Here is a 26,359-nt window from a genome sequence, read left to right on the forward strand (position 1 = left end):
AGTTCTAAATAACTTGCAAACTTGGGTATTCTATTTTAGTTGTGAAACTCAGTTTGAAGAAAATTCCATTTTCAGTGACTTGTATTAAAAAATAGTGCACCACAAGGAAGAGTAGCCCCGGATCGCCGCAACTAGAGAAAGCCCGCAGGCAGCAACCAAGACCCAACGCAGCCAAAAATAAATAAAATAAATTTTTTTAAATAATTAATTTAAAAAAATAGTAGAAAGTAAAATGAATTTTTCATTTCAATGCTTCCTCAGAATAAAAATATTATTTTGATTAAATAAATGCTACCTTCAGCCCGAATTCCAGTCGATCCACAGCTCCACAGATTAGTTCAGTCCATAGGTCACTATGGCCAAATAGGCCTGGGCCACGGGGACAAATGCTGACAGGTAGTCTCCTGAGTGGCATCCATATTTATAACATAGGTTCCAATAGAGGTCACTTCACCTACCACTCCTTTCAGAAGATCGGCCACATCATTTGCAGGGCCCAGTGCAAAATGGAAATATGTGGGCCCTTTCAGAATTTATTAATAATGTGGCACAGGAAAGAAACTAGGACCTCAGCGTCTTTCTGAGGTCCTGTTCCACTGGACAGGTTGCATGCCCACAAAACCAGCCTTGTCTTTCAGAAGATGTCATTTACAATATGTCTATCTAGCTGTTGGTTAAAAAAATTTTTTTTGGTAATCATGTTTAACTTTCTCAACAGGCAAAGTACACTGACAATTTCGTTAAATCAGGCAACAGAAGCAAAAGGGTGAGCATCTGTTGTAAGTCAGCAACCTACAATGTATTGCTCAATTCAACTAACATTGAGAGAAGGGAGAAAAGAGGACACTGGGGAAGCTTCTACTATGTTTCCAGCACTGGAGATTTTTAAATGGCTCCTATTTCATTCCAGCTACCAAGTAGGTGAACTGGAACGACTGGGGCTGGCGAGGGGGAGGAGGTTTGAAATTATGTCCTGGTTTCTAAATAACTTCAAAAGGCTACGGTGGAAACATTTTCCACGAGTTAAGCTGTGCCAGAACTCACGTTCATTCAAGCCTGGGCCTTATCCTGCCCCCGCTGGTAAGAGTCTGGGCCAAGGCGGACGGCGGCTCCCTGACGTAGGACTCGCGTCAAGAAAAGGAGAAGCCGCCCACAAAGCGCTGCGGGGAAGTGCGAGGCGAGGGAGGGGGCGGGGACAGTGGGGGGCGGAACCGATGAAGGGCGGGGCTGAGGAGAAGGGGCTCGGGAGTTAGGATCCCGGAGTGGGCGGGCCTAGAGGGGGCGGACCCTAGAGGGGCGGGGCCGAGGCGGTGGCCCTGGCGGCCATGATGAGGCCCCGCCTTTCCCTTACGACTGCTGCTCCTCTTCCCTACGCGGCCCGAGGTAAGGCTAGGTCTGGACAGAGGCCCGGATGTCCTCGGCCCGTCTGGGTCTCGTGCTGCCCCGGTGACACGGCGGGGCCCGGTCGGGGCGCACGCTGAGGCCTGCGGCGAGTCGCGTGGGTGCGATCGCGAAGAACGCGGATCCGGGCCCGGAGCGCGACGAGCCGTGGCCGGAGGCCGAGGGAGGGGCGCTGAGCCGAGGACTTTGTCCCGAGGCTCGGCCTCTTCCCGGATCCCTTTTCCTCATTGAGCTTCCAAGAATGTGTAACTCGGGGCGCTCGGGCGTGAGGTCTCTGAGGGCATCTGCCGGTTTATCAAATACCCCACTACGTTTGCGTAGCTGTTCCTGCATCAGGTGGATGGGTACCTCGCTCATGGAGGAAACAGACCCCAAAGCGTTCGCAGCCTCCACGGGCGCCTGGGTCAGGGGCCCGGGCACCTGGGGATCCCGCTTCTCCGCACACGCTTGCAAGCACTTTGGAAGGCTGATCGTATTTGTAAATGCGGTGTCAGTTGTGTAGTCAGTCTGGCGGTCGTCTGTGAGTGGGTCGTCAGGGCGATGGCATTTGCGCGGACCTTGGAGGGCATTCGAGGTTGCAAGAATAATAATAGCTAACGTTTGTGTGCGTATCATGGCCAGCAGTGTTCGAAGTACGTGAATTAACTCAGTCCCGGGAACAACCCTATCAAACTGATCCTATTAATATCCTTACTTTACAGATGGGGAAATGAGGCATAGAAAGATGACATAGTTTGCCCGAAGTCACGACCACTACTACCAAAGAACTACCGTGTATAGTACGTGGTGAAGCCAGAATTTGAACCTGGAGGGTCTGGCTCCACAACCTGCTCTAAAAAACCATTGTACCTTGGCACCCAGTAGAAACATCCAGGCTATGCTAGAATTATACATAATTGAGTTTGACTAAATTAAGATAACAGAAAACAAGGCCAGAAAAATACTGTGGGACCATTGAAGACAATTTTGAGAGCTAAGTTAAGGTGCTTGGAGTTCATGGATGCTATGTTTTTCCCCAGGGTGGATTAAAAATTCATGTATGGGCAAGCCATGTGAATTATGAAGGAAAAGCGATTATGCATAGTACAGTTAATAATGTGACCAAAGTATATATGGAGTGCTGCTCATCCTTTTTGTCAGTTCATAGTTTCAATTTTCTGAAGTTTTAATGGCATCAAGCTTTTAAAAAATTGCATAATTATTGACACTATCTTCCATTTCAATGACTTATTGGTTTTCAACTACTGCCCTGACAGCAGAGCGGGATTAGTTCTGGACACCTGTAGCAGCATCCTGGAAGTGGGCAAGCATTTTTTTTTTTTTTTTTTTTTTTTTTATGCTGTACGCGGGCCTCTCACTGTTGTGGCCTCTCCCGTTGCGGAGCACAGGCTCCGGATGCGCAGGCTCAGCGGCCATGGCTCACGGGCCCAGCCGCTCCGCGGCATGTGGGATCCTCCCTGACCGGGGCACGAACCCGCGTCCCCTGCATCGGCAGGCGGACTCGCAACCACTGCGCCACCAGGGAAGCCCTGGGCAAGCATTTTTCATCTGCTAGTTAATGTGGGCAAGCTAACCATGTTTTAAAATTGACAATGTACTTAACACTACTGAACTATACACTTAAAAATGGTTAAGACAGTAAAGTTTATGTTATGTGTTTTTTAATCACAATTTTTAAAATAAAATTAAAAATAAATTTAATTGACTAGTAATTCCAAGTAGACCATGTTAGGCCTGAAGATGTGTCGTGTATAGGGATCCATTGAGCAGTAAGTTAAATGGATTAAAGCCCTAGGCCTCCAATGCAGGATTGATTTTAGTGAGACACACAAGAAGCAAACAAAGTAGGAAGGAAAATTTAATTTCTTGTGTATAATTAGGATGGTGGCAGTGGGAATTCAGAGACGGGGTAACTTTAAGACATTTCAAATGTAGGTTGGGCAAGACAGGCATAGATGAAAAGAGAAGCAAAAAAAGGAATAGAAACACTTGGTTTGAAGGTAGGAGACAGAAGCTTGACTTTAGATGCGTTGAGTTTTACTAGCCTGTGGCACATCCTGTGAGAAGGGTCCAGCAAGAAATTTAAATTCTGGCACCAATGCCTGAGAACGATTGAATCAAGAGAGGCAGATTTATATTGTTTCAAGGCAAAAATAGAGCGGAAACTTAGGGAATGGAATCCTGTTTTTTCACGGAGGAGAGAATTTGAACAAGGAAGTGATGGTCAGCAGTTCCATAATCGGCTGATGTTGGGAAGGCCTGTGTAGGTTATCGAGAGCCAGTGGGGTGGGACACATTGCAGATGGAGAAATGGATCAAAGTCCATGAGGGAATGAGAACAAAAACCCAGGTAGAGATAGATAGAAAACTTTTGAGGCTTATGGGAAGAAGGAAAGAATGGGTGAAATACAAAGAACACAGATTGCTGGAGATAAATAACACTTAACTTCAATAAGTAAAGGGAAGAAAAGTAAGATTTGACAGTTTAGCCTTTTGGGGGAATGGATGCTTTGTGAATAAAGATGACTTTGATACTTTTTACCTCATTGGCTTTCCATGTACCATGCATCGAGAGAAACTTTGTTCTCTGAAGAATATTGATGTACATTTCATTGACTTTCTAGGAAGACTGGCACTGTGAAATTTTTTTTGCCTTTGTTTTTGGTTTTCCTTGGGGGAGGGTGTTTTTTATTATTCTATTCTACTCTGTAACTTCGTTTCTCCCCCAAAATCTGTTCTAGAACCAAAATGAAACGTGTCAGACAAATGACACATTTGGTGTCATTTGGTGCACACTACTATGTACATTTCTATTTGTTTGTTTGTTTATTTCTGTGTATCAGTAACTTCACCATCATTCATAAGCCCAGTCAGTTTTCTCACCAGTTCGTCCTTTCTAGCCAGTCAACCCAGTAGTCCTTAAGCCGTCATCTCTTTCCTTCTTTATCCTCCCCGCGTTACACGTTTGACCTACAACCCTTAGCTGATGAGTCTAGGCTTCTTTTTATCTTTCTCTGCTTTTCTCGTCTCCACTCCTGTTTTCTTCACTCTCAGCAGTTGACTGTATCTCGTACTTTCAAATTGCAATCTAAAACGTTTTCTGTTTATTTAAAAGAAAAAAAAAACCTGTCTTCATAGGACTCTTATTCCAGGAGAAGTTTTTAACCAAACACAAGGCCTTGTGGCAAAATAGGTGTTAAGGTACTTAGATTATGGGCCGAGGCAAAGCGATGGTGCTGTCCCATCAGCTGCCCTTTTGACACTGCCATACCCAGAGTAGGTAGTCATCTACCTCACAAGAGGAAGATGTCTCTGTTGAGAATGTGTAGTGTACTATACATGTCTGTATAACCTTTGTTGTGAAAAGTATGTCCCATTTCTACACCATTTGATCTTTTTTTCAGGATCATCTACCCTTTGGTGCAGATAAAAAAGCAAGTAGTAATTGGACAGGTACATTAAAGTTTTATTTTTATGTATTACTTCGGAAGTTGAATGAAAAATCTAGTAACTTGGTTTAAAATATTCTATTTTTCACATAGAAAAATTTTAGTGAAAAATGTAATCACCTAGTATATCATTTCATATATCATAGTATATCATATCTAGTTCTTAGCTTATGTCTTATTTTTTATCGAGCCCAACTTTCTTAATTGACAATTGAAGATAGTTTCTAAAATGGGTAGTTAGGGGGAAGAAAAACTTTAAAAGCTTTGATTTTATTTTTATTAATTCATTCTACCAATTTAAAAAACAGTATTTTAACTTTGTTTTCTCTGGCCTAATGGAAAGTGTTTGATTTTGAATTTTAATTAAGAACATTCAAAGAGCAGAAGAAATAGACTAGTTACGGATTACCAAAATAGATGAATAACAAACTATAAAAACAATAGAGGTAAAGAATAAGCTAATTTTAAAAACTTTCACATAATTGGTAGTTAGAAGTTAAAAATTTATTCATTAATTCAACAAATAATTATTAGGTACCTCTCACGTACTAGATATATGCTCAGTGTACCATGTTTTGGGAAAGCAGACATAGTCCCTGCTAGATCTAAAAAAATAGGATTTCCTTTAAGAATAATTCAGGTAAATTTTTTTCCTTGGTCTCATGTGTATATATTTTAAAAGTATACATCTATCTCTGTTAATTCATTATTTAAGATAGTGTCATAAACAAGAATAGCTGAAGTTAATATTCAATAATTAATAACATTTTGTGGGCAGTTTGTTTAAAAATTGGTCTTTTGAAGGTTAAAAGCATAAACCTGTGAATAGAAGGTAATTCTACCTCTGTGTATAATTGTAATTGTAATACCCTAATGCTATAAAATTAGTCTTTTCTGTGAGTATTTAAAAACCCTCTCAGGAGGCAGGAAAGCATAGCAGGAGAGTAGGGGCTCTGATGTCAGACTTTCTGGTTCACATCCCACATTTCCAATGCAAAGCTCAGTATTTGGATTTATTGAGGAGATTACTTAAACGTAGGATTGAAACTAATCTTATTTAGAATTTTGCAAAGGTGTTTCCAAAATAAGCTTCCTAAGATTATTGCTATGTATCTTTTTAGAGTAACCTTAACACCACAACTGATCAGTGTACAGTAGAACATTTCACTGAGAAGACCACCAGAGAGGTAATACCTGTGCCTGGTATCTGAGGAGTTTTTATTTAGTTTGTACGATTTAGTGATTTGTAATAAGGAGGGGAAGGGAATCCTTCCTCGAGAGATACAAATCAGAATCAGTCTGGTTTCTCTTTACTCAACAGGTATTTACCATAAAGATGGTGTTCCAGTTTTTTTGGTATTTATTATTAAAAATTAATAATGTGTGGTATTTTAACATTTAAGTTTAAAATTATTTGTGAAAACTTTAAAGATGTGTTGGAGAGAAAAGAAGTACTAAACTTCAAAATTTCCCCATGACAAGCTGTACTTTTAATTCACTCAGGACAGGGTTTTGTTTTACTTGCTGGTTTGTTTTAAAAGGAGAAATGTTGATCTGAAAATTGTATATCACTTTCTCAGAAACACTCTCCTAGGATGAGTAATTTGATCTCGTTCAACATGTAGGAAAGTGCCTGTGACACTGTGTTCAGTAAATGTTACCTGTTATTATTTTCAAAATCATTATTGTTATACCATTTTCCTCCCATTCTAATATCAACCATAATGTCATACCATTGCCTCCTTTGTTAGTTAACTGGTAAACTATTAACAATTTTTAATCTTCTAAGCTAAAGTTAGTAACTTATTTATATTCTGCCTCTTTCTGAAAAGAATTTGGAAAAAAGTAAAAAGGAAAGGGACTTCCCTGGCAGTCCAGTGGTTAAGACTCTGCACATCCATTGCCGGGGGCATGGGTTTGATCCCTCATCAGGGAGCTAAGATCCCACATGCCACGCACACAGCCAAAAAAATAAATAAAAAGAATTTGGGGCAGTCCACAGTCATACAGACAAAAAAGCTTGTTAATAAATTAGTAATGACATTCCAAAGTACTAAAGTTTCCTAAAGTGAGTACCAAGTGTAAGTATCAAAATTAGTTTCATAATATTATTTATGAGAGGAAATTAGCATGTGAAAAAAATTCAGGGTGGCAGACAGTTGCATGTTTAGATAACTTATCCCAAAAACAGTTAGTTTTGTTTCAAATTTTTTAGGAACTGATTCTCTAGAAATTAATGAGATTAATCTTCACTAATAGGAGAAGAATGGCGTTGAAACAGATTTCCAGCAACAAGTGCTTTGGGGGATTGCAGAAAGTTTTCGAACATGACAGGTAACTACTAAGAAGATACAATTTTAGATATCTCTAATTCTGCTTCCGTCTATTTGATTCTTTAAATAAGCCCATGAAAGATCTCTGTTGCCTGAATTACTGTTTACCTGTAGAAAATACCTGTGATTTTTATCAGCTTTATCTTATCTAGTTTTGATATTGGTGATGGTAATAAACTCTTAGTGGTAAAAAGCAAATTAAGGACGTGATGCATTTCAGTGCCCATGAACAAACATGTAGTTTAAGAGCTTTAGAATTCATTTTTTATAAAAGCTGATTTATTATTTCATATATCTCTTTAGAAACAATTTTTCTTTTAATAATTTTAGTGCTGCATTGAGGGTGTTACATTTATTCTTTTAATTCAGCCTGCTCAGAATGACTGTGTACCAGGCACAGCATAGGCTCAGTTCGGTTAATATCAATAGATCAGTATGCTAAATTGGCCTCATTCTTTCTTTAAGGGCTATGGTATATTCCTTAAATGTTGGTGGAATCACTTATTTTGGACATTAAATCACTTATTTTATGTTTCTGTCTTGACTGATGACAATCAGGGCAACTGATTTTTTTTGTATGTATGACTGTTAAAATTACAGTGTTGAACTGAAATGCAAAATGAAATTTGCTATCTATTTACCACCAAAGGCAGAAACTGGAAAATGCCCTGCACTATATTGGCTGTCTGGTAAGTGTTCTGCCTTTGAGTTTTATAAAGGAGTTTCTTTTTCTTTTTAACTAGCTAATCTTATTCTTTAATCTTCACTTATTGGTGTGCCTTCTGAACCATTTATAAAAGACTTTAGGAGCCTGTCATAGTCTACTCTTACTTTATCCCAAGAATAATTTCAGACCTACTGAATTACATTTATTATACTTCTTTTTCAATTAGACCAAGTAATTCAGCAGAGAATATAAAGTTCTAGACTCAGTGACAAGAGCTTAGAAAAGTTATTTACTTTGTTCCTACTGAAGTGTTTCTTAGAGACTTTACCACTCAAATAGAACAGTATTAGGTAAAACCAGGGCACCTGTGATATGCTAATTAGAAACCACAGCCAAGAAACTTCTTGCAGTGTTCTCGGAAATATTTTAATTGGACTCACCTTCTCTGGCTACAATCTGGAACATCACAAAAGAATACTAATGCTTCTTAATCAGAGGTGAATGTTAAAGATTCTTGAATGGATTGTGAGAGAGTAATTTTGAACCTCTATGCTAACTTTTCTTTCACAAGACATTGGCACTTCATCTTTAGAAGCAGACATTATAAGAGACTCATAGAAACCAAATTATGTCATAGCGTTCTATTTTTGTTTCTTTAAAATTGCTTCTTATAACTTTGATTTAAATCCTCCCTTATGTATGTTTCCTCAAAGATATGCCCCAAATACCAGTCTTTAAAAATGAGAATAGTATTTCATTTTAAAAGGTAAAAATTAAGTGCCTACCTAGTTTTTTTTTTAACATCCTTATTGGAGTATAATTGCTTTACAATGGTGTGTTAGTTTCTGCTGTATCACAAGGTGAATCAGCTATATGTATACATATATCCCCATATCCCCTCCCTCTTGCATCTCCTTCCCACCCTCCCTATCCCACCCCTCTAGGTGGTCACAAAGCACTGAGCTGATCTCCCTGTGCTATGTGGCTGCTTCCCACTAGCTATCTGTTTTACATTTGGTAGTGTATATATGTCCATGCCACTCTCTCACTTCGTCCCAATTTACCCTTCCCCCTCCCCGTGTCCTCAGGTCCACTCTCTGTCTGCGTCTTTATTCCTGTCCTGCCCCTAGGTTCTTCAGAACCATCCTTTTTTTTTTTTTTAGATTCCATATATATGTGTTAGCATACGGTATTTGTTTTTCTCTTTCTGACTTACTTCACTGACTTTAGGTCCATCCACCTCACTACAAATAACTCAATTTCGTTTCTTTTTATGGCTGAGTAATATTCCATCGTGTATATGTGCCACATCTTCTTTATCCATTCATCTGTCAGTGGACACCTAGGTTGCTTCCATGTCCTGGCTATTGTAAATAGTGCTGCAATGAACATTGTGGTACATGACTCTTTATGAATTATGGTTTTCTCTGGGTATATGCCCAGTAGTGGGATTGCTGGGTTGTATGGTAGTTCTATTTTTAGTTTTTTGAGGAACCTCCATACTGTGCCATAGTGGCTGTATCAATTTACATTCCCACCAAAAGTGCAAGAGGGTTCCCTTTTCTCCACACCTCTCCAGCATTTATTGTTTGTAGACTTTCTGATGTGCCTATCTAGTTTTAACTCAACAACTAATTTCTTTGATTGGAAAAAGCAAACCAATTTTGCTAGAAGAACAGGGTATTGCCAAAAGCAACAACACATTACATGTTTGTTTTAGAAACATGGTATTCTGTAGCTAAAGATGCTCTTAGAAATCACGTAACCTGTAGAATAGGAAACCATAGTACCAGGGAAATTATATATTACCCAGGGTCACATAAAAGAGTGAACACGTTTTCTGATTCATGGTCCAAAGCTGTATTCTTTTCTCCTGTTCTTTTTACCTTTTGTTTCTGGTGAGAGCTACTGCAGTCATATCTCTTGTTAAAAGAATAACACACCATTAGGGTTGTAATAACATTTGTTTAATGCGCCATATTGCCATTCTACAGTTTGAATAATTCTAAATTCCCAAACACACCTGGTCCAAAGGATTTCAGTAATTGAAATTTTAGTGAGTGACCTTCAAAGGACAGCTATGGGAGCATTTAACCTAAGACAGTTCTTGGATTAATACTGTTACGTATTTTATGAGAAGGGAAACTTTAGTGTCTTTTTCAGCATTATTTCTTAAAACAAACAAAGAAAAAACTTTCTAATAAGTGAGCTTGTTTTCTGTGTTATAAGAAGATTAAAGCTTATAAACCGTTCACAGTTCACAGCATATCATGAGATAACAATATTTTTGATCTTTAGGTTTAACTTGCACAGAACAAAATTTTATATCAAAATCTGGTTATCATCAAGCTGCCTCGGAACATGGCCTTGTCGTCATTGCTCCAGATACCAGCCCTCGTAAGTGTTCTTGTTCCAGAGGTCCTTTGTAAAAATATAAATCCTTAAGACTTAAGTTCTAATAATGCACAATTCATTTCATATTTTTGCTATTTATCAATCTTTCAAGCAACATCATGACTCTAAAATACCATGCTGTATATTTTCCTCACTGAATTTTACTCATAACGTCACTCTTATGAGAGAGGACAGTTTTGCTATTCCCATTTTACAGATTAAGACACTAAGGCCCTTTAAAACAGAGACTGAGCAACTCAATTAATAATGTATCATATAAAATAACCTACAATGCATAGGAAATAATTTTTTTTATTCCTTGGGTAAACTGCCTTGTCATGTGGTAATTATCTTTTCTCATTTCTGTTAGTCATCAAATAGTCATACAGTTAAACAAGTATTAGTTTTAATAGAAATGATTATAATGTTTACATTAGAGAAATGAGAATATCAAATATTTGAGAATTCAATCCATCAGATAATTGAAACTTGTTTGGGGACCCTAGAAGAGTCAGGAAATGGAATTTAAATGGTAGCTAAAACTATCTGGAAGTTGAATGGCTGGCCTTGGAAGTAATGCATTTCCTTTCACAATCCATATTATGTAAAAGTAAGATGTGTCACAGGAAATGTAATAAAATGTTTAATTCAGAAGAGCATCAAAAATATAAAATGCCTTGGCATAAACTTTTAAAGTATGGAGATTTATTTTTTAAAAAAACATAAAATTTCCTAATTGTTGTAAGTGGAAGAATGTCATATTCCTGGATGGGTAGACTGACTATTGTGAAGAGGTCATTTCCATCAAATTACGTATCACTATAATTTTATTCAGAATCCCAGTGGTTGGCCTTTTAACTGTATGCAAGGATATAAAATAAAATGTAATTAGTTAAAATAGAATATAAGAAAATCCCATTGGGGGATGGGTAAATAGGGGAAACGGGATGGAATGATTCCCAAGTACATAAGGAGACATCTTCAGTTCAAAATAGTGAATTGAGTACAAGCATTTGTTCCCCTTCCCTTCTAAGATCACAGCGGTACAGAGAAGTAAAGAAGTGTTGGTAATGAGGAGGGGCATCAGAGAAGGAATCAACGCATTTCTGAAAGATAAAAAGAGTATAAGCCCTTTGACAGGTAAAACAGAGTGAGGAAAGATATGTTCAGAATACATAGGAGAGAGCTCCATCAGTGAAGAAAGCCAGTGAATACCCCGGCCTAGAGGGCCATTCCCTCTCTTGCCTCATTGGCTAGAACTAGTCACATGACCGCACTCAAGGGGGCAAGGAGGTATGTGCCCCAAAACGCAGAGAGCCCACAATACTTGGTGAACAGCTCTAATGCAAGTGAAATTTCAGGTTCATTTTAAAGTGTGTTATTAAACATGGGCCATTACTACAGAGTAGATGAAACCACAAGATTTTTCCTTAATAGGTGGCTGCAATATTAAAGGAGAAGATGAGACCTGGGACTTCGGCACTGGGGCTGGATTTTACGTGGATGCTACTGAAGATCCTTGGAAAACTAACTACAGAATGTACTCGTATGTAACGGAGGAGGTAATTTAATTTACAGTGTAATTATTAGTTGATGACTGCCAAAAGTTTGATTTGGGACACAAAGTCCTTCCAGTGCCGAGAATTTTAAACTAGGGTATGGTATTGTTGAATCTATTGGGTCCATATTTGTTAATTATCTTGGTAAAAATTCCAAAGTTTACAAGTACTATAGTACTATTTTCTGCAATTTAAATGAACACTACGTACAATTTTAAAGAGTTTAATAATTATACTGACACCTGTATACACCACCCAGGTTATCCAAAGAAAACAGTGTATGAAAAAACTGTATTTTCTGGCAGCTGGTTCATCCAGACATATTTCATAGTGATTAAAATCAAAAAGGATAAGTGGTAAAGCACTGCTTCTATTAATATGTGTACAGTTCATGCGTTTTTCTATGATTTTAACTGTTAATGTGCACATCATAGAAACTCAGAAACGATAACGTAAAATTTTAATCACCCATAATTCTGTCACCCCAAACAACTATATGTTCGTATAGTCCAGACATTTTTTTATGACTAGTTTTCATATATAGTAAAACATTTTTATCTTCTTCTTTTTTTAATTATATAAATATTTTCTAATATTCTGATCTATTTGTAACATAATTTTAATAATTGTATAATATTCTGTCATATGCTGTGATTTAATTTTTTCTAATGGAGGCTATTTACATATTTTTTTTACCATAATACGTATTACTGCATTGATTATCTTTGTTTATAATTTTTTACCCATAAGGACTCTTCCCTTAGAAAGAGATTCCAGGAAGTGAAATGACTAGATCAAAAGTTTACATTTTAAAGTTTCCTTCTGCATTATCTTCTTAAAGTCGCTTTCTAAGGAAGATGTAACGTATATTCTCCAGTGATATATTAATGATCGTTGTCTGTGTGACTTTTTTTTTAATCTTTACTAGTGTGAACCATTTTAAGACTGTGAATTTGGAAGTATTGATTATTTTAGATGACTTTGAGAAAGCCTAAACTTATTTCTGTCATATCTCTTGTCCCACTATTAAATTCTCTCTAGCTTCCACAACTCATAAATACCAATTTTCCAGTGGATCCCCAAAGGATGTCTATTTTTGGCCACTCCATGGGGGGCCATGGAGCTCTGATTTGTGCTTTGAAGAACCCCGGAAAATACAAAGTAAGATTACCTAAGCTTCTAGTGACAGATATTTCTCTTGAATAGTATAATATTAGGAACTTTCAAAGATTGAAATTAAGATACTGTTGTTTTAGTATTGGGACTAAACTTTTCTAGTCTTGGGAATTTCAAGGGGTTTGTGGGGAAAGAGCATTAAATTCGACCATACAATACAGTGCTACAGAATCAGAAGTATAGGAATTTTATCCCAGTGGTTTCTCATTGGTCTATTAGAGGTATTATAAAGCAGCTTTCATTGCTTCTATTCAAACTATAGTTTTCTAGGCTTTTTTTCCCTAAAAGTTATTATTGATTAATAATTGATTATTCCACTGTTTTAAGTGGAAAAAATGGGTAGAAACGCTGAACATAAACTTTCATTTGTGCCTTATTTAATGAAAATGTAGCTCTTTTATTAGAACACACAAAGGATGTGGTATCTTGGAGAGGCATATAATCTAAGCCCATAATATAGCAAAAGGAAAACTGGTCACGGGGATTTTCATGGCAAGTCAGAGTTTTTAAGCAAGTTGTAAATACCTGTTCATATTCAATTTAGCAAAATAAAACTTGTTTTTAATTTTTTTGTTTGTTTGTTTCTGAAGTCTGTGTCAGCATTTGCTCCAATTTGCAACCCAGTGCTCTGTCCTTGGGGCAAAAAAGCCTTTAGTGGATATTTGGGAACAGATCAAAGTAAATGGGAGGTAGGTACTGGATGGCGGTCTTCATACTCATTCTTAAGTTTTCAAATTTGTTAAAAAGCTACACACTACAGACGTTATATTCTTAACTTACTCAAGTTAAGGATTCAGATCAAAAAATAATTAAAGTGTATACATATAACAATAAACAACAACAGAGAACAGTATTTCAATTGCATTGAATTAGGGGAGATATTCTGCGGCTACATTTTTTTTCTGCTAATGATTCATTTATATGTTTATTTTCTAAATTAACATCACAAAAAATACCCCATATTACTAAATTTAGACTTACCTCATATTAACTGTGTGCTTAATTGTATGATAAGAACTCCAAGGCCTGGCTTTTTATTTTGTGTATCTGTTTCAAAGTCTAGCATCTCTCAGATTTGGATTTTAAATTCTAGACTTCAAAGCTTTGAAAAATAGATATTGTGTATGTAATATACATTTATGAGAATATTTCCAACAGTAAGATTGCTTTTTCACGCATAGGAGCAGATGCTTCTAAGTGAAAATAAAAACGGCCCTTTTTTCCTGAGACTGATTTGCTCTTGTGCAGAAATGGGCTATCTGAAAACTCCACCAAGAGTTTGAATATTTTGCAGGCGAACGCATCATCATGTGCATGTTAGCAAGTAGAAAATCGTCGAGTGGGAAAAAAACCTTTTTTGTCTTATTGCTGTTTATTCAAAGTCATTTACACATGGACCCCTATTTTATTTAAGATTGGTCATTGAAATTCTGACAAATTGGAAGGTTCATCTTTTAGTCATTAGAGTTTTGTTTTGCTTAGTCTTAGATTTTTATTATATTGGAAGAATGCTGAAAATTATTACTATTAGTTACTTTGGGGACAGTGCATTGACGGTGCTTGTGCCTCAGTGTTTTGAGTCCTCACCATGTGCAGAGTTTGTGTGGGGTTTTGAGATCTTATGTCAAGAAGGTGATGACCCTTTCCCGTCCACAGGGGCCTTTATGGTCTAACAGAAGTTTTGAGTAAAAGACCAACTGATTGGGAGAAGTAGGGGAGAGGTACCCTATAAAGGAATCTGTATCATTTTTCTCCAAATGGCAGTAGATTTTACTATTTTAATTATGCAGTGTTTAGGCTATCATTTAATTTACTCTTGGAATAAGGAGGCCATGCAGAATTATGAAATCGTGGAACTTAGAACTAGTTGGACTTTATAGGTGTCCTTCCACCCTCTCCTTTTAAGATTAAAAAAAGCAAGTCTTAAAAAGCATGCTACTTTAGAAGGGGAAATCTTTTGGTTTTTGTGTGTCTTGATCAATGCATAAAAGTTGTCATTAGTGAATATACATGAATAATCAATATTTAAAGATGGATGGTAAAATAGAAAATTGTAACTAGTGGCAGCTCCTCACATAATAAATTTGAGTTGTTGATATGATTCAGATTGTTCAAATCAAGTCTTCCTGAAAGTTCCTGGAGATAGACATTTGGTGCCATTCAGCAGATAGCAAAAGAGAGATTTATGTCTGGAATTAGTCAAAAAGAAGGGACAAAAAATAGACTATTTATTTGAAATAGAGAATATTTGGAAGTAGAAAAAGATAATGGAGTTAGAAGAAATAGTCAGTTTGTAAAAGGATTTACAAAGAAAACAGATTGGTTTTCTTGGAGTTGAGAGGTGATTAAACCTTAAAGGTTTGGAAGAAAAAAGGCTATATACTATGAAGAATACTTGAGATATAGAATTCTTGCCGTTGGTCTAGGACTGGTTGAAAGTAGGGAAGAAGCTGTAATTGACGATAGAATTCTGAAGGCCTGTAAATAAAAACCAGACAAGCCAACTTAAAAGCATATTTTCAATTTAATCAGCCTTAGAGCTGAAATGACTTTAAATTTCTATTCAGTTCTAGTATAGGGGATTCTGCAGAATATCTTTCTGGGCACTTTCAAATTTATTTTTCATTATTTCTCCCCTTTTTATAGGCTTATGATGCTACCCATCTTGTGAAGGCCTGCCCAGGTACTCAGTTGGATATACTAATTGATCAAGGAAAAGACGACCAGTTCCTTTCAGATGGACAGCTACTACCTGATAACTTCATAGCTGCCTGTACGGAAAAGAAAATCCCTGTTGTTTTCAGATTACAAGAGGCAAGTACTAGGAAACCTTAGCTTGTTCTAAATTAACTATAAAAATAACAAGATTCCATAGTACCTTCTTAATTTTATTTTAGAATTTGAAAAGCTACCTCTAGTAAGGTATTTTTTAATTATAATAAGACATTTAAAATGAAAGCCTTCCTATTAAGTTAATGATATCTAAGACCAAATTCCATAGAAATAGGAAAGCTTTTGACAGTGAAAAGTATTTACAATTTTCTGTCCCACTGTAAAATCAGTAAATAAAACGAAGTTAACGCTTGAATAGTACTTAATTGTCAACATTATCGGGTATATCTTTCTTGACACGTGCGACTATTGTTGCAGTAAAATAAAAGGACAAGCTTCCGCCTTCATTACTCTTCACTTGATGTACACATCTTAGCCTCAGAAGCTGTGTATTATTTGTCTCTCTCTCTCTCACACACACACACACACACACGCACTTTATATTGTTTGAGTTAGGTGCTAATCTATTTGTTGTGCTACTTGCTAGTTGTTTAAGAATAATTACTGAATTTCAATTGGTTCGCAAATTTTCCTTGACTAAAATACTTTTGACTATTCACTACTCACTTAACTCTATGCTAATACAGCTATAATTAAAGAAATTCTACCTTTTTTTTTTTAATTATGTATTCATAAGCTTCAGAACATAATAAAAACAAAATTTTTACTTCAGGATGAAAAGTGAACACTGAAAATTATACATGGTTGTGATTTTTTTAAACATTTTTATTCATGTTTAAGGGTAATATGTCAGGCACATTGATCTAAAACATATAATGATAAGTGTTCAAATAAATCTAGATCAATGTGTAATGTGGTATATTTCAGTTTACAAAAATGTTTTCACAGCATTAGCTCATTTTAGCCTTATATGACCAGATGAGAGACCATTCCTAGCCTATCCACCTGTTTGGGTTTTTTTGGGGTTTTTTCAACTTTTTTTGTTGTGGTGCTAAAATACCACAATACCACATAAAATTTACCACCTTAACTATTTTTAAGTGAACACTTCAGTGGTATTAAATACATTCATAATGTCATACAGCTATCACCACCATTCATTTCCACGATTCTTTTCATCTTGTAAAATGAAACTGTTACCATTAAATACCAACTCCCCATTTCTCCCTGCCCCCAGCCCTTGGCAACCACCATGTTACTTTCTGTGTCTCTTACTACTCTGAGGATCTCATATAAGTGGAATCATACAGTGTTTGTCTTTTTGTGACTAGCTTATTTCACGTAGCACAGTCCTCTTAAGGTTCATCCGTGTCTCATGTGCCAGAATTTCCTTCCTTTTTAAGGCTCTTCATTGTGTGCATATACCAAATTTTGCTTATCCGTTCTCTGTCAGGGGACCACTTAAGTTGCTTCCAAGTCTTAGCTATTATGAATAATGCTGCTATAAACATGGGTGTACAAATATCTCTCAGGATTCTGCTTTTAGTTCTTTCGGTTATATACCCAGAAGTGGGATTGCTGGGTCATATGGTAGTTCTAGTCTTAGTTATTTGAGGGACCTCCCTACTGTTCTCCAGAGCGGCTGCACCACTTTGCAGTCCCACCAGCAGTGCACAAGGGTTCCAGTTTCTGCACCTCCTCCCCAACATGTCTTTTCTCTTCTTTCTTTTTTTTTTTTTCCTGGATAGTAGCCATCCCGGTGGCTGTGAGGTGGTAATGTGGTTTTGATTTAAATTTCCCTAATGCTTACTGATGCTGAGCATCTTTCCGTGCTTATTGGCCATTTGTATATCTTTTGAGAAATGTCTATTCCAGTCCTTTGCCCATTTTTTCATTGGGTTGCTTTTTGTATTGAATGCTGTTTGTATTGAGTTTTATGAGTTCTTTGTGTAATGTGGATGCTAATCCCTTATCAGATAAATGATTTGCAGATATTTTTCTCCCATTCTGTGGGTTACCTTTTTACCCTGTTGATGTTGTATTTTGATGCACAAAATATTTTAATGTTCACGAAGTCCAATTTGACTATGTTTTATTTTGTTGCGTGTCCCTTTGGTGTCGTATCCAAGAAACCACTGCCAAGTCCATTGTCATGAAGCTTTTGTTCTACGTTTTCTTCTAAGAGTTTTATAGTTAGTTTTATAGCTTTAGGACCTACATTTAGTCTTTAATCCAATTTGAGTTAATTTTTGAATATGGTGTTAGGTAAGGATTCAACTTCATTTTTTTGCACGTGGATTCCAGCATCATTTGTTGAAAAAACTATCCTTTCGCCATTGAATGGCTTAACACTCTTGTCAAAAATCATTTGACCATATATTCCAGGGTTTATTTATGGGCTCTCTATTCTATTCCATTGGTCTATATGTCTGTCTTTATACCAGTTACCACACTTTTTGATTACTGTAGCTTTGTAGAAAAATTTGAAATCTGGAAGCATGAGTTCTCAGGTTTTTTTCTTCTTTTTCCAAGATTGTTTTGGCTATTTGGGCTCCCTTGAGATTCCACTTGAATTTTAGGATGGTTTTTCCTGTTGCTGCAAAAATTGCCTTTGGAATTTTGATAGGGATTGCATTGAATCTATACATTGCTTTGGGTAGTCTTGACACCTTAACAGACCATGAACCTGGGATGTGTTTCCATTTATTGTGTCTTCTTTAATTTCTTTCAGCAGTGATTTATTCACTGTACAAGTAGCTCATCTTCTTGGTTAATTCCTAAGTATTGTATTCTTTCTGATGCTGTTGTAAATGGAGTTGTTTTCATAATTTTCTTTTCAGATTGTTCATTTTTAGAATATAGAAATGCAACTGATTTTTGTGTTTGACTTTTTATCCTGCTGCTTTTGCTGAATTATTAGCTCTAGCAGTTCAGGGTTTTCTACATACAAGATCATATTATTTATGGACAGAGATAATTTTACCTCTTCCTTTCCAATTTGGATGCCTTTATTTCTTTTTCTTGCAAATTGCTCTGGCTAGAACTGCCAGTACTATGTTGAATAGAAGTGATAAAAGTGGGCATCCTGTCTTATTCCTGATCTTAGAGGAATAGCTTTCAGTATTTTACCATTAAGTATGACATTTGCTATGGGTTTTCATGCATGACTCCTGGCCATCTGTTTTACAGATGAGGAGACAAGCTCAGAAAAGTAACCTACTTATGTAAGGTCACACAGCTAGTTTGTGGTGGAACCAGGCCTGGAAGCAAGGTCGTCTGATTGCAAATACTATCCTCCTTGCATCTGTCTAACCATTCCAAAGCAAGGCAAAGCAGTACTCCTGAAGAGCCAAGGGATGGAATTAGAGCTGACATAGGGGAAGCTGTGCATAAGCTGCTACTTGCTAAGATCTCATGCAGCAGATATTAGCAATCTCCCTGATGTCCTTTTAATCTCCTTAATATTTTTAACATGTACACAATACATATATATCATGTGGGAAAATATGTCCAAAACCAATACATTATGTATACCTTGTCTGTGGGTATCCATCATATAGAAATAGATTTTTTTAGATTAATTTGAACACTTATCATCAGAACTACATGTTTTAGATCAATAATCAACCTTGATAAATTTGATTATAAACATAATAGTATGTTTATATTAACTATTACCCTAAGTGATGTAACAAAGCATGTTTTTTCCAAATGACGTTAACTTCTTGGCTCTAGTGGCGTTGTTGCCTCTTCTGCTTCCCTTATGTCTGTGCCAGGAAATTTCATTGTTACCACCAACAACCAAGTTTCATCCTGCCAACAAAGACTGAAAAATCTCTAGAGTTTGTTATAAAAACAACAGAGTTAGAACACTGATGAAATTCTTGGGGGCAGAAAATAAATCAACTTATTTCTAAAATGACTAAATCCCAAGCAACTGAAAAACGTAGTTGTCTGTACTTAATGAAGAGTCAGTACAAAGCATTCAATTCTTTAAAAAAAAAAAAAAGTGAGAAAGTATCGAAATCATCAGTCACAGTTTTTAGCTCAGGCACAATTTTCTGTTCACTTTCCTTCCAGCATGGACAGGTTAAAACTGAACTACACAGTCTGAAGCAGATTATGTTTAGGTTTGTTGTAATTGAATGAGCGACTGAATGGACATACCTGGGCACTGGCTCCAGGGAAGCAACTTTTCAGATTTTCAAGCCAACTTCCATTGACTTCAGATTACCTCAGGTCTGAGGGCACTTGATTATAAGTACAGTTGATCTGTATTTCTTTATGAAGTGGGAGCTGTGAAGGATTAAATAAGCTGAAAATAATAGTGGGTAATATAAATAAGTGATCTAGGGAGGAAAAAAAAATTATTGCAATCATGTACATGGTTTACCCAACTTCATTCATTTTCCTCTTTTTAATGGTGTTAAATGCTCACAATCTACATTTCTATCAACTGTCAAAAAAAATTGAGGGGGAAGTGTAGTCTATAGGGATATTAATTTGGTTTTTATTATACTTCATAATTTTTTCTTTTTCTATTTTCACTTCAGTGAATCTAAATTGAAAATACACAAGGTAGCAGAATTCTGATAGCCAATATACACAGATCAAGTCTTAGTCTGAAGAGGAAAGGCCTAGTATGTCTTATTATCAGTTATTGGAGTAATATAGTGAAGAAACATTGTCAGTTTCAGACCGAATGGAAACTTCCAGAAACCAACATTGAAGCAAGGCTATAGTACCTTCTCAAGTCTCAGGCGCTTTTTGAAGATTCAGAGGTTGTTTTGGCCTCTGTGCCTGCCTGTTAGAGAAGAGTACGAACATGGCACAGAATTCTAGAAGTGCAGGGCTCTCTCACTCATATGTATCCCCATGCTTAGCACCATTACCTGGCACATAAACCCTCAGGAAGTGCTTATTGAATAAACAAATGAGCAGCTTTCAGCCATCTTCTTTGTACTCTGAGGAGACTTCATAACTCGGGAATTCATATCTGAGCTTTGCTAATTGGGTCTGGAAAATATGTAGGAAAATATTGCCTGTTAGAATAAATGTTCAACATAGCCACGGAAGCACTGCTTCTTTTTTTGAGAACTGAGCAAAGAATAAAAGAATGAGTTCGTTTATTTTTATACTCTAAGAGAGTTTTGCTACCAAGGATTTTTCCATTTCAAGTGTGAGGTAGAAGAGGAAATGAAGGCCCTTTCAAGTGTCACTAAATGAACGTAGTTACACAAGCTGCTTAATGTACAAACCAATTCAAAGAATTCGATGAAGGGAGCTACCCCCATTTAATAATATTGACCAGCAGAGCTTGAAACTCATCAAGAATGACACAGTCAGCTCTAATTATATAAACGTCTTGTATCTACCAGAATGGCAGTAATTCAAATGTATTCTCTTGCCTTTATGTTGATATTTTAAAAAATCTTTCTTGGTTCCTCATGACAGGCATTTTCTATTTTCTCATGAAGGTAGACCTTCAGTTAAATATCATTGTGGAAGGACATTTGCTTTGTATTTTAGGTGAAATACACTGCTATCTTGCAATACACCCCTGAGAGCTCAAAGTTGTCACTTTAGTTTACTCTGGGACTTCTCTAATAAAATAATAATAATAATAAATAATAATAATAGTGGCTACCCACTATGTGCCTGAAACTGCACCACACTGAACATACGTGCGACTAAACATGAAAATACAGCATAGTCAGTCGCGTTAGGCTCTCTGTTAACAAGTGTTTCGAGGCATCTACACCTGTTTTCAGTCAGATCCATCTTATCATCGGTGAAAAATGGCGGGTACTTGGTACTATATTTCACAGGTCTTGTGGCCTGAAAATCATGGGCATATTTAGCCTCTTAACAACTCAAGAATTCCATGGTGGAAAATGCTTTTCTTTAACTTTATGTAAGAAACTGTCCTTCAGCTCTAAATTTAACTAATTTAACTGGGACTGGTCTGATCGTCGAGGGACATGAAACCAAAGAGTTCCAAGGCTCAGCCTTAATTTTGACAACATTCATGTCAGATTCACTTCCACAGTTTGGGCACTGAAAATAGAAGACAGATTGCTTTTAAGTTACTTTGATGATTTTAAACTAGAACTCTTTATTAACTGCTGTTCCCAAGATACGCACTGCATACCCCTGCCAACTAAGAGGTAGAGAACATTTACTGATTCATCAAAACCTTAGGGACTTTACCTTGTTCCCTGAAACCCAGGTGATATTTTTATTAGGTTTTTTTTGTTTCTTAAGTGCTTAGAAAAATTCCGTTTTCCTCCCATCAGAGACCATTCGCTCGATCTTAGACTTTCATCTTTCTCAGATTATTCTATTTTGTATTTTAATTGTGTTTTGGCAAGGTAAGGGCTGTCCCCCAAATTATCTGGCTTTTAACTCTCTGATTCTTCCCACCCTATTTTTCTTTTCTTTTTCCTTTGAGAGCTACTTATTTTGTACTCAGAGGACACTCCGAGAAAGGATTGCCTCTCCATTTACCATTGATTACCTATCAAGGATTTTATTTGACCAGATAGAAATCTGTTTCAACTCAACTACTTGGCACATTTTCTCTCTGCTTCATGGTAGTTTTCAAAAGTTTACTGACTTTTTACCCAGTTTGATTTATTGCTGAGGGATGTCAGAGTGTAATGAATTATTCCTTTTTCCTCAGATAAAGGTACAATATGCTTTTACCATGCAGGAGGTCAAATTCTTAACGTGATTTATGATGGCTGTGTTTAACTTCCCAGTGATAGGGCATTTGGGCGTTCTTCATGTTCTTTCTGTATTGTTTATGTGTGCTTATTTTGTATCTTAACATTCCCTTATTGAGGGTGGTGCATTGCTTTTTTGAGTTAGAACTTTTTTCAACTACTCTTTTTTCAGTGAAAATGTTGAAGTACAAGTGTAATAAGCTTTACTTTGATTATAAACCTTCCACATGTTGTGACAGTTTGATTATTTATAAGCAAATTAAGTGACATGCAAGATATATTTAATGTACCTAATATCGATTTTTCTGAATAGTAGATAAATGTCTTATCTCTATTTTGTCTTCTAGGGTTATGATCATAGCTACTACTTCATTGCAACCTTTATTACCGATCACATCAGACATCATGCAAAATACCTGAATGCTTGAAAAGCTTCGGATAAGAGAATCTCTTCAGGATGATAAAATTGTAATAAACAGACTGGCAAGGAAAAAAAGATTTTAAAACATTGGATTTTGTAGTGCCAAAAATGCTTCATTCTGTAGTTGAATCACCCTCTAAATAAATATATCAAACCTGCTTCTGATTTAAAAAGTTACCTTACCAGTGTTCACATGGGAAATATTTAATACTTCACAGTTTTCTCGAGGTAATTTGGAAATCATTGTTGTGTTGACCTCAGGGCACAGAATATGAATATAATCCCATTGAAATCACTAAATGCTAACTCTGGAACAGAGAGTTTAAAGGTAGTTTAGCCTAAACTCCTCACCTTTCCAGACTTTGAGCCTCTGAAGGCGTGGCCTGTCTTCTTCCTGTTCATTGTTACACACCTAGTGTCTAGCAACCACTTGGCGCGCTTCTAGTAGTCACTGAATTGAATAACTATTTGTTAGTTGTTGAATAAGCAAGTAGGGTCAGAAAGGTTAAATGAATTCCCCATCATTACACAGTTATTTGTGTGAGAACTAAGATTAGAAGTCATATTTCCGGAGCCCAATCAATGATATTTCTTTTCTTACCTGTTGAGTCAGATAGATTTGTGGACATTGGTTTATGGACCTCTCTCAAGAGACTGGAATTAAATACCAGATTCAATCTGAAATTAGTTAGATAAGGAAACTTGTTTCATATGTTACTGTAGAAGATATTCTCCTTTAGTTACATGCAGAAATTTAGCTTGATGAGCTCGCCAAGAACTTGTAAATACCAAAGTGTGTTCCTTAAAAACTTAAATGGACACTCCCAATGACCAGGGATTGAACCTGGGACCTCAGCAGTGAAAGCACTGTGTCCTTATCACTGGACCGCCAGGGAAGTCCCCTGGTTGTTTTAAAAGAAATATATTTTTCTGTTAAAAGAGCACAAAAGTTATACATTTTAAACATTCAATAAGAATGTGTATTACATGGTAATTGAGGAAGACATCAGGTTCTTAAAGTTATAAAATAAGTACTATGTAAATGTGAATTAGTACTAAAACTTTTTAATTCGTACTATTTAAATTATCAGTAGTCAAGGGACTTCCCTGATGGTCCAGTGGTTAAGACTCTGCGCTCCCAATACAGGGGAGCCAGGTTCCATCCCTGGTCAGGGAACTAGAGCCCACGTGCCACAACTAAAAGATCCTGGACGCGGCAACGAAGATCCCGCATGCTGCAGCTAAGACCAAATAAATAAATAAATATTAAAAAATAAAAATAAATATTAGTCAAGATTGAGCCCTACGGTGAGCTACACTAGAGCGGCCAAATAAATAAAAATTAAACAATAAAAATAAATATCAGTAGTCAAGATTGAGCCCTACAGTGAGCTACACACAAAATGGTTCTAAGTCTAAACAGACTTGTGTCCTCTAACAAGACAAATTTTTTAATTCACAAATTTTTTGCACCTTGTTGGTAATTCCTTTGTAAAGAAAAACAGTTGTGTGATCCTATGATCTTTGTATTAGTTGAGGATTTAACCAAAGAAACAGAACTAGTAGTAGATATGTACGTTAAGAGATTTTTTTACAGAGACTTGGCTTATGTGATTGGAAGGGCTGGCTAAGCAAGTCCAAAATCCAAAAGACAGGCCATCAGGAAGGGAAGTCCAAGGGCAGGATGAGACTCCGTGGGCTGGGCGGAAGCTGTTGTCCACAGGTGGAACTTCTCTCTCAGCCTCATTCAGTCTTGCTTTTAAGGCCTTCTAACAGTAAGGCCCACCAGATTATCCAGGATAATCTTCCTTATTTAAATTCAGTTGATTAGGGACTTTGATCATATCTGCAAAATCCCTTCATAGTAACACCTAGATTAGTGTTTAATTGAATAACTGGGAACTATTACCTTGCCAAGTTGGTGCACCATTATAAGAAAAGAGTTGCTTTGCCTTTTTGCAGGGTAAATGCAGAAACATTTAAATACTCAGTAAATGATTGCTAACATATAGCCAATGATAACTAATAAAGACAAAAGCCTTCAGTTACAATACAGAATTGACCATGGAGGAGATATAGGGAGCCAATAAATTTTAACTTGCTTTTATGTGCCACAAATACTGACCTGGGGAGGTATGAATTCTCATATATACCTGTAAGATGTTTCCCCCATCAGAAAAAATTCTCAAAGTCTCTCAATAAGGAACCATCTCAATGACTTTATAATAAACAACAAATAACCTATAAATGAACTCCTAATACTAGTTTTGTTTGCTTCCAAAAGTCACCTGACAGAATCAGATATAAAAGGAGGCAAAGGAATTGACAGATTTGCTGGATCACTACAAATGTTGTAAAACCCTCGTTAAGATACCCTTAAGAAACAATACGATACAGTAAAGCCACCATTACTAGTAGCGGCAAGCCATGTAGTGGGTAGAGGTGCTTACAATATAGGTATCTGAAAGAACTTGTATCTAGAATATACAAAGAGCTCCATAAATTCATTTTTTAAAAGATAAACCAACAGAAAAATGGGCAAAAGATTCAATTAGGTACTTAACAAACTTAATAAATACATGAAAACGTGCTTAACTTCATAAGATCAGGGAAATGGAAACAAAAGAATGCCACTACAAACCTACCTGAATGGCTAAAGTTAAGACAACAGAAATCCCAAGTGTTGGCCTGGCTGTATGATGACCTGCTAATGGGAGTGTAACAGGCAGGGTTTGCTGAGATCGAACATATGGCCCTTCCTAATGATTCCACCCGAGGTTTACCCAACAGAAACGTGTATGTAAAACTTACATGAGAATGTTCAGAGCAACACTGCTCCTAACAGCCCGAATCTGGAAACAACCCAAATGCCCATCTACAAGAGAATGGGTAAAATCAGAGTATTCATCCAGTGGAATAGTCCACATTAACGAACACACTAAAACTAGATGCAGCAACACGGAGGATGTCTCACACAATCTTGAGTGGAAGAATCAAGTACAAAATATAAACTGTATAAATCATTTTGTACCTTTTCATATAAGGATCCAAGCCAGGCAAAACTCATCCATGATGTTAGAAGTCAGGATGGGGTTAGGGAAAGCAGGGGGAGGGGCGGGCCCTAGGCAGAGGTGATTAGAGAGTCACATGCAAGGTCCTTTAGGGGACTAGTGACGCTCTCTTCATCTAGGTACTTGTCGCATGGGTGTGTTCACTTTGAAAATTCATCAAGCCATATACTTAAGATTTATACACTTTTTCATATGTGTTATACTTTAGAGAAGTTTACGTAAAAATCTATTAAGTAGCCATGATGTGGAGATCATAGATATACTACTGCATGAAGAAGAAAAAATTCCTGACAATATACCAGGATGCTTATTTGAGAGGATACAATTTCCAGTGGCCATATCATTTATAGATTCAAGTAATGTTGTATCTCACTTAGAAACCACTTAGATGTGAAGGTGATGCATGATGGCTTGTGAGTTCTCTAATTTT

At 36.7% G+C, this 26,359-nt stretch overlaps 1 protein-coding gene across 1 annotated transcript; it reads left to right on the forward strand.

Annotated features, from left to right (window-relative positions):
• Positions 1–1,325: 1,325 nt before the first annotated feature.
• ESD (esterase D) lies at positions 1,326–23,014 on the forward strand. Its single transcript, XM_065896048.1, has 9 exons — positions 1,326–1,383; positions 7,110–7,184; positions 7,784–7,872; positions 10,149–10,247; positions 11,682–11,806; positions 12,845–12,964; positions 13,570–13,668; positions 15,626–15,793; positions 22,785–23,014. Exons 2-9 carry the CDS (start codon positions 7,117–7,119, stop codon positions 22,863–22,865), a joined length of 849 nt encoding a protein of 282 aa, XP_065752120.1. The 5' UTR covers positions 1,326–1,383; positions 7,110–7,116; the 3' UTR covers positions 22,866–23,014.
• The last annotated feature ends 3,345 nt before the right edge of the window (positions 23,015–26,359 follow it).

This window comes from Phocoena phocoena, chromosome 18, assembly GCF_963924675.1.
Source record: "Phocoena phocoena chromosome 18, mPhoPho1.1, whole genome shotgun sequence".
In the NCBI taxonomy this organism is placed as follows: Eukaryota; Metazoa; Chordata; class Mammalia; order Artiodactyla; family Phocoenidae; genus Phocoena; species Phocoena phocoena.